Raw genomic sequence first — 13997 nt, 5'->3', positions numbered from 1 at the left:
CGGATAGGACTGTGGCAGGGAGAGGGACCTCGTTACATCGGACATGTAAATAAACAGTGATACACCGACAGTGCGTAGCAGTGATTGGACGGGAGTGCAGGAACTCGACGGAGTTATCGACATTTTGGGAACGAGGAATTTTGGAAATCCTTAAATTTTCTTCCGTGGCCGAAAACTACGAGTCCCAGGTGAGGTGGAGGTTCGGGTCGGCGGCGGTCTTCGGGAGGCCGAGGTCAGGGTCGGCGGCGCCTTAAGGCGGCTCACGGTCAGGGTCAACCGCGGAATTGAGGCTGGTCAAGATGCACAAGATTCGAATCGACAGGGCAATGGAAAGAAGGCCACTTTTGGACAGGTGGGTCGCCGAATCAAGGAGGGACGTCAGGTGCGTCTGTGAAGGTACGTCCACCCTCGCCTTCGTTAAGGCGACACGAAAGCGCCGCTCAAATCCGCCAACCTGACGGTCTACTCAGTTTCCTCCGCACTGGGGGTACCGAAACATCCGAAACTTCGCTACGTGGTCAGGAAGGCCTTAAGGAAGGTCCCTACAATCCTGAAATTTCATTTCTTCCTCATCTTTTCCTATAAACAATTTTTTATTTTCCATGGAAACTCGAGTCTCTCGGGTGTTACGCCTTTCTTAGAGCCTCCACACCCTCGAGGAGAAATATTAATACGATGATGCATTGTGCGATAAGGTGCGAAAAGTTGAATAAACGATTGTTCACTTTGACATTTCCGTGTCGCGATAATTACCACGTGGGAATTAATTGTTTAAAAAATCCCGCCACGTAGACTGCACGGTGCTCGCTCGTGCGTGGTTTATCATTATCAAATTAGCTCGGAAAAGGGAGGGAAAATGGAAAAAACAGGACACCCCTGAGCGATCAGAGGTGTGATCGTCCTCGATCGGTCGATTAACCCGGAAGAGTCGATCATGGCGAAGCTCGAGGTCGCCGATCCGACCCGGCGCCCTCGGCCGTGACAGGTCAAGCTGTTCCCTCGATTACGTAGTTTCTTTTCTCGATTTCCATAATTTTTTTTTCCTCTCTCCTCTCTTATAATGGAATTTTGTCGCGTACATTCTAAATCGACTCGTTGACTCGTCGATAAATAATTCCGAAGCGATATGACGGTGCAAGGTAACGGCCACCGCGAAAACTAGAGCTCGCGGATTTATCGGGCTTATCGGACCGCTCAGTTATTCAGTTTCTTTTTCTTTTTTTTCCTTCAGTTTAGCCACTTAGCGATAAATACCACTGATTAGCGATAACTCGCCACTCGTGTGTGTAGGAGATACCGACACTTGGAGGGGAGACATCTCTTCCAGAGTGGAGGGCGGAATTAATTGCAAAGTGCGGCGGAGATTTGTTTTTAAAAATTAGGGGGGTACGTCAATGGTTAGGTCGTATATATATAAAATATTATATAAATATATATATACAAAATAGGATATTGAAATGAAAAGAAACACAGTTGGGTAATAAGTTACTTGCGAGAATTGCGATTCGCAGTGCAGGCCACGGTCGGACGTTTTACTGTTCCTTGTAAAGTGTAAATCCACTGCGTGGACAATTTTTAATTTATTATTGCACGAGCGTTGAAACAATTTCCGAGTCGCCCCCTCCGTCCGGAAACGTCGCACGGGCTGTAAAAAATAATTGACTTACGTACGTGGCACTTTTAGCCGTAACGAGAAGAGACGTAAGTGTCGGTTCCCGTTATCGTTACGCCTTGGCGTGGAAAAGGGAAGAATAAAAGACAAGGAGGAAAATAAGAAAAAAAAGGAGGAAAACGAGAAAAAAAGAACGCGCGAGTCTCTCGGAAGTATTTGCAAGGCGGCCTCGGCCTTCGGCAGGATCGATTGGCGCGATCGATCGTTGACGATTTTGCTTTTTTATGCCTCGTTACTCGAATAGTGGAGGAAAAGAGGGGAGAGAAAAAGGGAGAAACTTGGAGATTTAGTCGTGAGATATTCTGGTGCATCGCGAGAGAAAATGATTAATGAAATCAGCGCCCGATTGAGATCGATGCGATCGATCGTCGACGATTTTTCGATGGCTCGTTATTTCGGGCAGAGAGAAAAGGGAAGGGATAGAAGTAAGGAGTGAAACATAGAGATTTAGAGGTGAGATAGTTTAATGTATCGTGAGAGGAATTATTAGTGAAATCGGCGCCGATCGATTAACGCGATCGATCGAAGAGGATTTTTTTTTCTATCGATCTTTATTTCGGGCAGATAGACAAAAGAGGGGATGGAAGGAGAAAGAGACATCCAGAGATTTGGTCACGAGATTTTCGGATGCATCGTGGGAGAAATTGTTAATGGTAATTGGCGCCGATCGGGATCGATGGGGAATCAATATCGTATATTTTACGGGCGATATAAGCCTGATCGATTTGAAGCTGCTCCTCGTCTTCGACTTATCCGAAAAAACGGAGCAACGTAATCGCTTTTATGATCGTGGAATTTCTTGCCGAAGGCGATCGATATCGTGCTATCGATTGATCGAACAGTGTCAGAGAACCGATCGGCGTCGACCTCTCGACGCCGTCTTTGACACCGATTATTGTGTGGACAATAATACTCGACACGCGATAACAAGGTTTACAAAAGAATCCCAAGAACATAGAGTGGCGGGAAGGAAGGAAGAAAGATGAAAAAAAATTGCCCTGGTCGAAAATCCAGATCGATCGATCCACTCTAATCGGTGATCGATACTCTATGGGGACCGATCGATCGGCGAATTTTCTTAATTTCTTAATTTCCCTAATTTCTCTGAAAACTACATCAAAGTTATTACAATCCACGGCGTGAGAAGTCGAGGTAATCGATACCAATCGATTTTGATCGATCGGCAAGGTTAACAATTCAATTTCCCTCCATCTTATCCCCAAGATTACATTGTCGATGCAATTTGTAAAGTGCACGTAAGACGCGGAAGCGTCGCGGGAAGCCCGCCCTAATCGTCGATCATGGGTGATCGATGATCGATCGCCGATCGATGGTCGGTCGAGCGGCAGTCGACCAATCAGGAGGCTCCGTTTCCCCTGGGGCGAGGGGCGGGCTTCCCCGTGGCCTGATTGGCTGGTTCTTATCATGCCCGATCGGCACCACGCCTATCTTATCAGCGGCCGATCGCGCCGATAAAAGGCGAACTTATCGGCGATTGGTGCTCAGTCGGTCGCGCACGCGCATCGCGTCCACGCAGGCCGCCGATCGATCACTCGCGGCCTCGCGGCCTTACCGATCACACCTCCGCGAGCCTCGCGACCCATCCGTCGATCAGATCGATCGCGATCGATAGATCCGCCACGCCGGGATCATGTTGTCCGCCTGGAAGACCTGTTGTAAGTAATGACGACCTATCCCAATTTTTTCTAAATTTAAACATCCTTCTTTGAGGATTTGAAACTTAAAGGAAAAGAATTGACGAGATCGATCGCGATCCATCGATCCGCCGCGCCGTATCGATATTTAATTAGAAGACCCGCTTTAAAAAGTGACGATTTTTCCCGATTTTCTTCTTTCTTTTCTTTCGAATGTTATAAATTATAGGACAAAGTTTGGCGAGATCGATCGGGATTTATCGATCCCCCTGTAAGGTGCGATGATCTTCCTCGATTATTTTTTTTTTTTTTTCCCAGTGCCAAAAAATATAACGAAACACTCTCGTGATCCTTCTGTTGTTTAGATCGATCTTGTTATGAGTATCGATTTTTTTCGATTTGTTCGAGCGAAAGGAAATGTGTAGGAAGAAGCTTCGGTAAAGGGGGGAGGGAATGGGATATCGATCGATTGTTATCGCCAAATCGCGATCTCGCACTTCTCGTATCAGCTGTTCTTGCGGGAGGGAATCGCGCTGTTTTCCGCGCCCTGGAATTACCGGTTGAAAAAGATCTTCGATTAATCGATTATTATCGCAACTTACGTCCAGGCATATCGCATCGATCACTCCGCGCCGAAGATCGCAATAAACATTGCACTTCCGGTCGGAAAATTTATCGCCCTTTCCTCTTTCTTACGTATATCGACATTGTTCATATCACTCATATTTAACGACCGCCCTAAGAAAGAAATTAATTAATGTATAAATAATGTCAATACATACTCTTCCGAATTAAGTTCATTAGTTTTTCCACACTTTTCATTAATTTACAGGATTTAAATGTCGGCATTTCGCGCACACTCGCGAGACTTGTGAAAAAAGGGGAGAAATTTATGTATAAATAATTTGCGTACGTATATAATTACGGCCTTTTGGCACGGTAATGTTTCTCCTTTTTTCCCCCGAATAATTTCCATTNGTCGATCAGATCGATCGCGATCGATAGATCCGCCACGCCGGGATCATGTTGTCCGCCTGGAAGACCTGTTGTAAGTAATGACGACCTATCCCAATTTTTTCTAAATTTAAACATCCTTCTTTGAGGATTTGAAACTTAAAGGAAAAGAATTGACGAGATCGATCGCGATCCATCGATCCGCCGCGCCGTATCGATATTTAATTAGAAGACCCGCTTTAAAAAGTGACGATTTTTCCCGATTTTCTTCTTTCTTTTCTTTCGAATGTTATAAATTATAGGACAAAGTTTGGCGAGATCGATCGGGATTTATCGATCCCCCTGTAAGGTGCGATGATCTTCCTCGATTATTTTTTTTTTTTTTTCCCAGTGCCAAAAAATATAACGAAACACTCTCGTGATCCTTCTGTTGTTTAGATCGATCTTGTTATGAGTATCGATTTTTTTCGATTTGTTCGAGCGAAAGGAAATGTGTAGGAAGAAGCTTCGGTAAAGGGGGGAGGGAATGGGATATCGATCGATTGTTATCGCCAAATCGCGATCTCGCACTTCTCGTATCAGCTGTTCTTGCGGGAGGGAATCGCGCTGTTTTCCGCGCCCTGGAATTACCGGTTGAAAAAGATCTTCGATTAATCGATTATTATCGCAACTTACGTCCAGGCATATCGCATCGATCACTCCGCGCCGAAGATCGCAATAAACATTGCACTTCCGGTCGGAAAATTTATCGCCCTTTCCTCTTTCTTACGTATATCGACATTGTTCATATCACTCATATTTAACGACCGCCCTAAGAAAGAAATTAATTAATGTATAAATAATTTCAATACATACTCTTCCGAATTAAGTTCATTAGTTTTTCCACACTTTTCATTAATTTACAGGATTTAAATGTCGGCATTTCGCGCACACTCGCGAGACTTGTGAAAAAAGGGGAGAAATTTATGTATAAATAATTTGCGTACGTATATAATTACGGCCTTTTGGCACGGTAATGTTTCTCCTTTTTTCCCCCGAATAATTTCCATTAGGAATTCTTCTCTTTTTTTTTTTTTTTTTTTCAGGGATCCCGGAATATTTGCACACTTGTCTCGTTGTGCGCATCTCCCGGCGCGGTGTTTATGAAATTGAGAGAAAAAATTCGAAAACGTACACACCGCGCGGTATCTTATCGAGGAGTCGCATCACCTCGTCTCGAAATCGACGTGTAATTTCTTAATCCCCGCCTCCCTCGTGTGTGCGAGCGAGAGGGAACATGAGAAAAGAGGAAAAAGAACACGAGCGAGTCATCGCTACGATTGTCGTTTAATTCGCGGCAGGTAAATAGGAAGAGTCGCGCGGAATGCGGACAATTGAAGTCCGAAAATTCCGCGTGGTCGTAAAGAGCAATTACAAAATGAAAAGAAAAGAAAAAAAAAATTAGTGCACCGAAATAAGAAAATCCCAGGAATATTAATTTAAATATCACATCAATTAATAGACGTAACGTCGCGTTTGGCAATTTTCCCGCGGATTACTTCGTCGATCGGGAAGTTATTTTTTACCGGTGATAAGATAGGAGATCCAGAAAGGGGGGGAGGGATCGAGTCTCCAAATCATTTCCCATCGTCGGGAGATCTCCAGTAGACATGTACTTTTTTCCGGGGGGATTTAATTGCGAGATTTAATTACCAGATACCCCTCGGGTAGATTATCGCGCCCTCTTGTACCGAGAGGACAATGGGGATGAGAGGGAGAAAAAACGGCGCCGTGGGGGAATGATTTTCTTATCAATTTTTCCTCGTTTTTTCCCTTTTTTCTTCCGGGGGATAGTTTCTTTTAGCTTCGATTCTTACGTCGGGCGTTATGCGCGATTATGTGTCGCAATTATGTAACCTGTAACGAGAGGATGGATGTGTACACGTGTTCGATTTCCCCCTTATCGATGTCTCACGGTAATCATTATCAAGGAGATATGCGGTCAGTTCCTGTATCTTCCGAAAATCGGCCGGCTACTTATCTCGGCCGAGTTTAATTAACTTCGACGGAGGACAAACGTCAAGTAGGTCTTGACGCGTTCAATTTGATTTTCCGGAAAGTTTTTCCAAGAGGAAAGCCTCCGGGTGGAGGCGGAGGACTTTAGAAAGTGAACCTCGCTTTCCGCTGCGGCTCGGTAATGGCGATTATCTTGGGAGATAATTCATCTCTTCTGGGGGTAATTAATTGGAAATTTCGTCGATTGGTCGTGGAATTTTTATCCGGCGCGTTCTTCGGTTAATTACGATTAGTCGGCCTAGGGGGGTGGGATCGATCGACGCGATCGATTTTGCTTTCATCGCGCGTCGATCTTGTAGGAGAAAGCGAATCGCTAATGGGGATCCTCACTTTCCCTTATCGCGTCGTTAAAGTCTCTTTTGGTGGCGTTCTTCAAGTCGGAAAATTGGGGAAGGATCCTCTTAAGAGTTAAATAAAAAAAAAAGAAAAAAAAAAATCAGTTCACTCGAGAAAATTTGCGCCCTGATTTTTTCCTTTCCTGAGATTCCTCGGAAAAGTCGAGGTGGGTTTCATACCTTGAAGAGTAACGACATGGAAAAGCCCCTCTCAGTATATACAATACATGTCAAAGATTAGAGAAAAAAAAATGTAGAAATTCAGATCACACGAGAAAAATCTGCATCGCATGATTTATTTCGTGAAGTTCCTCGGAAAAGTCAAGGTGGGTTTTCCTACCTTGAAGAGTAACGACATGGAAAAGCCCCTCTCAGTATATACAATACATGTCAAAGATTAGAGAAAAAAAATGTAGAAATTGAGATCACACGAGAAAAATCTGCATCGCATGATTTATTTCGTGAAGTTCCTCGGAAAAGTCAAGGTGGGTTTTCCTACCTTGAAGAGTAACGACATGGAAAAGCCCCTCTCAGTATATACAATACATGTCAAAGATTAGAGAAAAAAAATGTAGAAATTGAGATCACACGAGAAAAATCTGCATCGCATGATTTATTTCGTGAAGTTCCTCGGAAAAGTCAAGGTGGGTTTTCCTACCTTGAAGAGTAACAACATGGAAAAGCCCCTCTCAGTATGTACAATACATGTCAAAGATTAGAGAAAAAAAAATGTAGAAATTCAGATCACACGAGAAAAATCTGCATCGCATGATTTATTTCGTGAAGTTCCTCGGAAAAGTCAAGGTGGGTTTTCCTACCTTGAAGAGTAACGACATGGAAAAGCCCCTCTCAGTATATACAATACATGTCAAAGATTAGAGAAAAAAAAATGTAGAAATTCAGATCACACGAGAAAAATCTGCATCGCATGATTTATTTCGTGAAGTTCCTCGGAAAAGTCAAGGTGGGTTTTCCTACCTTGAAGAGTAACGACATGGAAAAGCCCCTCTCAGAATATGCTATACATGTCAATTACAGAAAAAAAAAAAAACAAAAAAAATACGCAATCTTTTTTTTATGTCCCGCGAAGAGTCAAGGCAGATTCAGGACCTTGAAGAGTAACAACGTGAGAGAAACATGGTGCCCCATAGCATGATAATCATGTTAAAAAACGAGAGAGAGAGAAAATATAGAATGCGAGGTTCATCCTAGAAAATCCGCGTCGTGTAATTTTCTTTTAAGTCTCCCGGGAAATTCCATATAAGAGTGAAGGTGGGTTTCAGACCTTGAGGAGTAACAACATGGAAAAGGCCTGGGCCCCTCAAAGCATGTCGCGAAGAGGTAAGGCCTTAGCCTACATGCCTAATTCCGTAAGGCCATACGATTGCGATTCTCTCCTGCGGTTTTCCGCCTCCACCTAGAAGGGGAGAAACCTCGCCGTTTTAGCGAACCCACCCACGTACGAGATTGGACTACTCGATGGAAACTGTCCTCGGCACTTCCGGTCGGAAGTGGTCCCCGACCTCGGGGACTCATCCTCGATGTCTCTCCCGAAAACGAAGAGAGAGAGAGTTAATATCGGAAACAATGAAAAGCCGGACATAAATTCCGAGTAGGGACAATAGGCGGTATGACGCTCCGCGTCTTGCGGTGCATCCTGCGAATTTGCATACGAATGCACCGAGACGATGCATGGTCTCACGGAAAGTGAACGTTTTCCGGGTAAGGCCGAGTTCCCTCGGTGTCAAATAAGTTTTCCTCGTCAATGCCGACAATGTCGTTGCGCAAATACCAGTCGATGGGGCAATTGGGCGTTATGCAACCGATCGCGAAGGTTAAGTCCCACTCGCTGCGGAAATTTCGTCGAAGAGAGGCCCTCCCAATTATCCCGATTTGCATAAGACGATTAAGGTGGGGGGGAGGCGAAAATCCAATTCCTATATCGTTCGGAATTATTTTGGAATTTTTTCCCACCCGAATACGGAGGACCTATGGTACGATGAGATTATAATTTTTTCCGAAGTTTAGGAACATTAAAAATATTTTTTTATGGAAGATGGGACCTCATGGGGGTCAGGCCTCAGCTATCACATGGTGGGATTTCAAACGACTCGGCGTGATTAATTAATTAATTCAGAGAAATGTTTCAGGAGTAAATCCCAGTTCCATGTCCCCTTAATGTGGATTTATGGCCAATGGATTTGGAATATGATTTTTGTATCTCATTTTCAGGCGTCCGGGTGCCGCAGAGATGGGTTTTCGCGGTGATGGGGTTCCTGGCCCTGTTCAACGCCTACACCATGAGGATTTGTCTATCGATCGCCATCACGGAGATGGTGGTCCCCGAGGCGGGACACCATAACGAGAGCAGAGATGACACCTGTCCAATGGAGAACAACACCTCGGACTCCCCTGTGTCGTCGGGGGGCACTTACGATTGGGACGAGTACACCCAGGTAATACACCATAAAAATGATAAAAAGTTTCAAGGAATAAAGTAGAAGTTTCATGGGTGTCGGGACCTTCCCCAGGGCTTCCACACTCCTGTGGTAAAATTTCAAACGATTCGGTGCAGCCAGACCGGAGAAAAGTATGATAATAGAGAGCCCTCCCCTTTGATAAGCCCTTAATACCCATTTAATTCTCCTTCAGGGCATCATCCTGTCGTCCTTCTACTGGGGCTACGTGTTGACCCACCTGCCAGGTGGGATGTTATCGGAACGTTTCGGTGGAAAGTACTCCCTGGGTCTTGGGATCCTCTCGACGGCGCTATTCACCCTGATAACGCCCCTGGCAGTAGAATGGGGCGATTCGACGGCCTTAATAGTAGTGCGAATCCTGATGGGCCTAGGGGAGGGTACAACCTTCCCCGCGTTGAACGCGATGTTGGCCCAATGGACCCCCCCAGAGGAGCGATCGAAGATCGGGTCCATGGTGTTCGCAGGAGCCCAGCTGGGCACCGTCTTCACGACGACGTTGTCCGGTCTGATCCTCCACTACTCGGCCATAGGCTGGCCAGCAGTCTTCTACCTCTTCGGGTCAGTCGGGGTCCTCTGGTTCCTGGTCTGGGTCCTGGTGTGCTACAACAACCCCAACGAGCACCCGTTCATATCCGAATCCGAGAAGAAGTACCTGCACGAGAGGATGAGCGAGCACACCCACCAGAAGCCACCCCCAGTCCCCTGGAAACACCTCCTGACCTCTGTCCCCGTCTGGGCGCTGATAGCAGCCCAGATAGGCCACGATTGGGGCTTCTTCACTATGGTGACGGATCTCCCTAAGTACATGAGCAGCGTGCTCCGGTTCTCCATAAAAAGCAACGGGTTGTTGTCCTCGCTGCCCTATTTGTGCATGTGGCTCTGCAGCATCCTATCTTCCTGGCTGGCCGACTGGGTTATCACTGCTGGCCTCATCTCCAGGACGAACGTCAGGAAGCTGGGCACAACCATCGCATCGATTGGACCCGGACTCTTCATCATCGCCGCGTCCTATGCCGGCTGCGACCGCGTCGCCGTCGTCGCCATGTTCACCGTAGGGATGACCCTTATGGGGACTTTTTATCCAGGGATGAAGGTGAACGCCCTGGACCTAAGTCCGAATTACTCCGGGACTCTGATGGCCATTGTTAATGGGATCGGCGCTTTTACGGGAATCCTGACGCCCTACGTAGTTGGGGTCCTCACTCCTGATCAGACCATCTCCCAGTGGAGGCTCGTCTTCTGGATCGTCCTGGCTGTCTTCATAGTCACCAACCTCATCTTCGTAGTCTATGCCAGTGGGGAGGTGCAGTACTGGAATGATCCAGAGTTCTTGAAGAAGGAACGAGAGGAGAGGCGGAAGAGACTCTCCGGGGAGAAGGCCAAGGATGGGAAATGAGGTGGATGGGTCCCGAGGGTTCCCGACCGGGAGCACGGGATTCGACCTCTGGAGATAGGTGGATGCAATCTCAAGAGATAGGAGAGAAGGAGAGCCTCGGCAGAGAGAGAGGCCTGGGGGAATTCCCCTTTTGGGGGAATCCCGAGGATTTGAAGGAAATTCTGGGAGGCTCCCTGCCGGGTCGGCGGCTTCCAGGAATCCCCCTGGGAGGCTGCAGACCGGGGCGGCGCTCTGGATAGAGATCAAGGTCGTCGCTGGGGATTCCCTAGCGCCCTAGTCTTTTTTTTATCACGTCCGTGCACTGATGGGATGGTACGTCGAAATATCCCGACGACTCGGAGTCATCCTCGATTTTTATAGTCGACTTTTAATTAGCGTTTCGATTCTATTAGACGGACACGTGGAGTCGTCTCCTAGTTTCGCTCCCGCAAAATCATCCTCCTGATATCATCGATAGTGAGCGATTAGACCTCGCGAGGCCGTACTTGCGCAACGATCACTCGATGACAGTGATTTTTACGTCGCAGGCGGTCTCTCTCTTTCGAGGGGTGCTGTTTTATCCGACAAGGGGGACCGCCATGCACTAGTCATTAAGGCGATATGAAAGTGTCATACGAGAACTCAATCCTTAATGCAATTTTTTTTCCAAATCACTCGCACCAATTCGCTCGAAATTTCCGCCCATAAATCCGGAGGCTCCAAGTGAGGTCCTGACACCCATATAATTAGAAATTTAAAAAATTTCTATTACAAATAACTTTTAATTTCTTGCAAGGAATTAAGTTTAAAGGGTGTTGGGACCTCCCTTAAGGCCTCCACATCCACGTGGTAAAGTTTGACGCGATTCGGCGCAGACCATTCGGAGAAAAGTGATTAATCGAATTGTCAGACGCCACTTTCATCCCACCTTAAAATCGTCATATGTTATCCCTCGACGAGAGGCGGCCTTCTCTCATCTCCATTGTCATCCCAAAATTTGTACATACACTCACGAATCGTGATTTCCCGGGATTTCGATCTCCTTATCACTTGACGCAATTCTTATCGTGACGAGACAACGTATCGACAGTCGAACCGGACTTATAATTAAAAAACGGCGGAAAAAAAGCGGCGTTCTTTCCGCGTTCTTCTGTCGGAGATCGGGCATTATCGCGTGCCTTTGTTCCAAGATCGATCGGGATCGGATTAATCGTCATCGATTTAATCGGCGCTATCGTTATCGTCTCTTGACGTTCTAGACTTAAGGAAATAGATTAAGGGACTCGATGGTCCGATTCCAGATAGAGGGAATGCGAGGAATGCGATGTCAATGTTACATAACAATGCCAAAACGACAATGTCAGTCTGATCTTGTCAATTCGACATTTCTAAACACGCGTATCGACAAATTAGTGACGAATCGCTCCAATAGATGGCGACAGTATGCGGTAGAAATTCTCGAGAGCTTCGTCTCTCATCAGCGGTCGGTAAGGGAGATGTCCCTCCTTATCACTGGCCGCTTCATCGGCGGATCGATTTTCGGATTAATCGATCTCGGCAGTTTTACTCGACGTTTAATTAACCGTTTTATTTTCCTAGGTAGACTCCTCCCTGTGAACGAATTTTTATTAATAAATGTGACAAGGTCCCTGAGAGCGAGCCCGGAACTATTTTTTTTCCCGGGCCGGTGATAACGAGAGATCACTGATAATCAGGCTTTACGTACACCGTCATGATGATCTCTTTGATGTATTGTATGTCAATTCCGAGGAACGGAGTAGTACTTGGAACGACTCCACGGTTTTAATTTCTTGAAATGAGACCGACTCGAATTGATTAGACGAGATGATTACGCCGCGAAAAAAAAACTTGATTCCTTTGACCCAAGGGGCCTTTCTTTTAAGGGGGGAAAAAAAAAGGAAAAAATCTAATTAATTTAAGGGATAATTATTTGATTAAAATAAACTGGAATAAATCGTCATATTTACGAGGAGACACTGCGACTTATTTATTCCAGTTCATTTGGTTGAATTAATTTTTCTTCTAATTAAGAAATTATTTCCTTGGTATTAGTCGAAGATTCTTTTTTTTTTCCTCGGTGCTGTTAATGATGCGACAATTATTCTGTAATTGTTGGAACTGATGATTGGGGGGCCAATGACATGACACGTGTTGTCATGACGTGATGACACTTAATAACTGTTGCGATGCGAGTAACACGTGTAATGTCATCTCCATGTATATCCACTCGACGTGCTCGCAACGAGACTCGATGACTTTATTTCCCGTCCCAAGATATCGGCATTATCGTCGCTCACGATTCAATTTGAATTCCTGACACGATTGATCCGTGACGTCATGCCCGCGCCCCGTGTCGCCGGAGTACGACGGCGCGAGTTAAGGGCGCTTTTCGCGCGGCCGGTCGCGGGAAATTGAGCTCTACGCCGCGGCGCGCGACTTTTCAATCATATTCATGCAGTCATCCATTTCCTCGGGCGACGCGATTTATCATTTCGGCCTGAATACAGCGAAGGATTACCTTGCATCATCGGGAGTCATTTCCACGGTGACAACGCCTTGGTCACGTCTAATTAAAGTCTCTCCTCGAAGATCTCATTTTCCCGAGAAAATAATAACGACAATTATGGAAATGGCTCAAGTGCGTATTTCCACAATATCGCGACTTAAGTACATTTAACGAGAAAACAACAAAAAATGTCATTGGACCAATGAAATGTTTTCGCCGATTCGAGGAATACTTATTTTACTCGAATTTCGAATAATTGTCATAATTCCGGGGAAACGTTCTATCCAATTAATTCGAGTGAGATAATTATCCTCTGAATTTGCAAAATATTTCTTTGGTACTATTCAAAGGAACATTTCTTTGGTACAATATTTTTATTTTTTTTTAATTTTTTTTTCTGGGGTTCATCGTACTCCATATCGATTAGGTAATCGTTTGGATATTTTGGAATCGTTTTTCTATCGATTTAATCGAGATCGAAGATGTGGCAAGGATATCTGGAGATTCGCAGGGATGCTGCGAGGATCGTCCCAGCAGGGAAAACTGCTCCAGATTCTTCGGACTCGGTTAACTTAGCCGGTGATTAACGTCCAATCGAACCGTTCCGTTAATTGCGCGGTCGGGATAATGCTCAGGAAGTACTATCGATCGCAATTCGAGATAGATCGGTAATCGTATTAGGCTCCCGAGACGAACCGGAGGGAAGACGTATCTCCGGCATCCCGAAGGATCCTCCCCGAGGATTTGCCCCACACAATCAAGATTATACGATTTAATCGTACACTAATCATCGGCCCCGCACCTCTGCATGACTAATGATTAAATAAATTAACTGGAAAAATTGACAAGTCCTAATTAAGTGGATATATACGGGATAATCAACGATATGGGAATTTTCGGGACTCTGGAAAAAGGATTTGCCCCACACAATCAAGATTAAATAA

The 13997-nt window shown here is 45.6% G+C and overlaps 1 protein-coding gene across 3 annotated transcripts; it reads left to right on the top strand.

The window, feature by feature from the left end:
* Nucleotides 1-268: 268 nt before the first annotated feature.
* Nucleotides 269-12185, top strand: LOC105695024 (putative inorganic phosphate cotransporter). Of its 3 annotated transcripts, XM_023432013.1 has the most exons (4): nucleotides 3144-3287; nucleotides 4315-4375; nucleotides 8904-9127; nucleotides 9324-12185. In XM_023432013.1, the coding sequence occupies exons 2-4, from the start codon at nucleotides 4351-4353 to the stop codon at nucleotides 10545-10547; spliced, it is 1473 nt and encodes a 490-aa protein (XP_023287781.1). In that variant the 5' UTR covers nucleotides 3144-3287; nucleotides 4315-4350; the 3' UTR covers nucleotides 10548-12185. The 3 variants fall into 3 exon arrangements, with proteins under 3 accessions (XP_012271665.1, XP_012271666.1, XP_023287781.1); XM_012416242.2 differs by lacking the exons at nucleotides 3144-3287; nucleotides 4315-4375 and adding an exon at nucleotides 269-396; XM_012416243.2 differs by lacking the exon at nucleotides 4315-4375 and having other exon boundaries at nucleotides 3142-3348.
* Nucleotides 12186-13997: the final 1812 nt, after the last annotated feature.

This window comes from Orussus abietinus, unplaced genomic scaffold, assembly GCF_000612105.2.
Source record: "Orussus abietinus isolate OABI.00-Male unplaced genomic scaffold, Oabi_2.0 scaffold35, whole genome shotgun sequence".
Classification (NCBI taxonomy): Eukaryota; Metazoa; Arthropoda; class Insecta; order Hymenoptera; family Orussidae; genus Orussus; species Orussus abietinus.
Note: the sequence above shows the minus strand (reverse complement) of the source record. Positions and strands in the feature narration are given on the sequence as shown.

What these genes read in the sequence shown, in the direction of transcription:
- LOC105695024 (XM_012416242.2), top strand. Translation starts at nt 300, where the DNA reads ATGCACAAGATTCGAATCGACAGGGCAATGGAAAGAAGGCCACTTTTG. An exon ending in CGTCAGGTGCGTCTGTGAAG is followed by an intron (nt 397 to 8,903) that starts GTACGTCCACCC and finishes TCTCATTTTCAG; the next exon opens with GCGTCCGGGTGCCGCAGAGA. An exon ending in ATTGGGACGAGTACACCCAG is followed by an intron (nt 9,128 to 9,323) that starts GTAATACACCAT and finishes ATTCTCCTTCAG; the next exon opens with GGCATCATCCTGTCGTCCTT.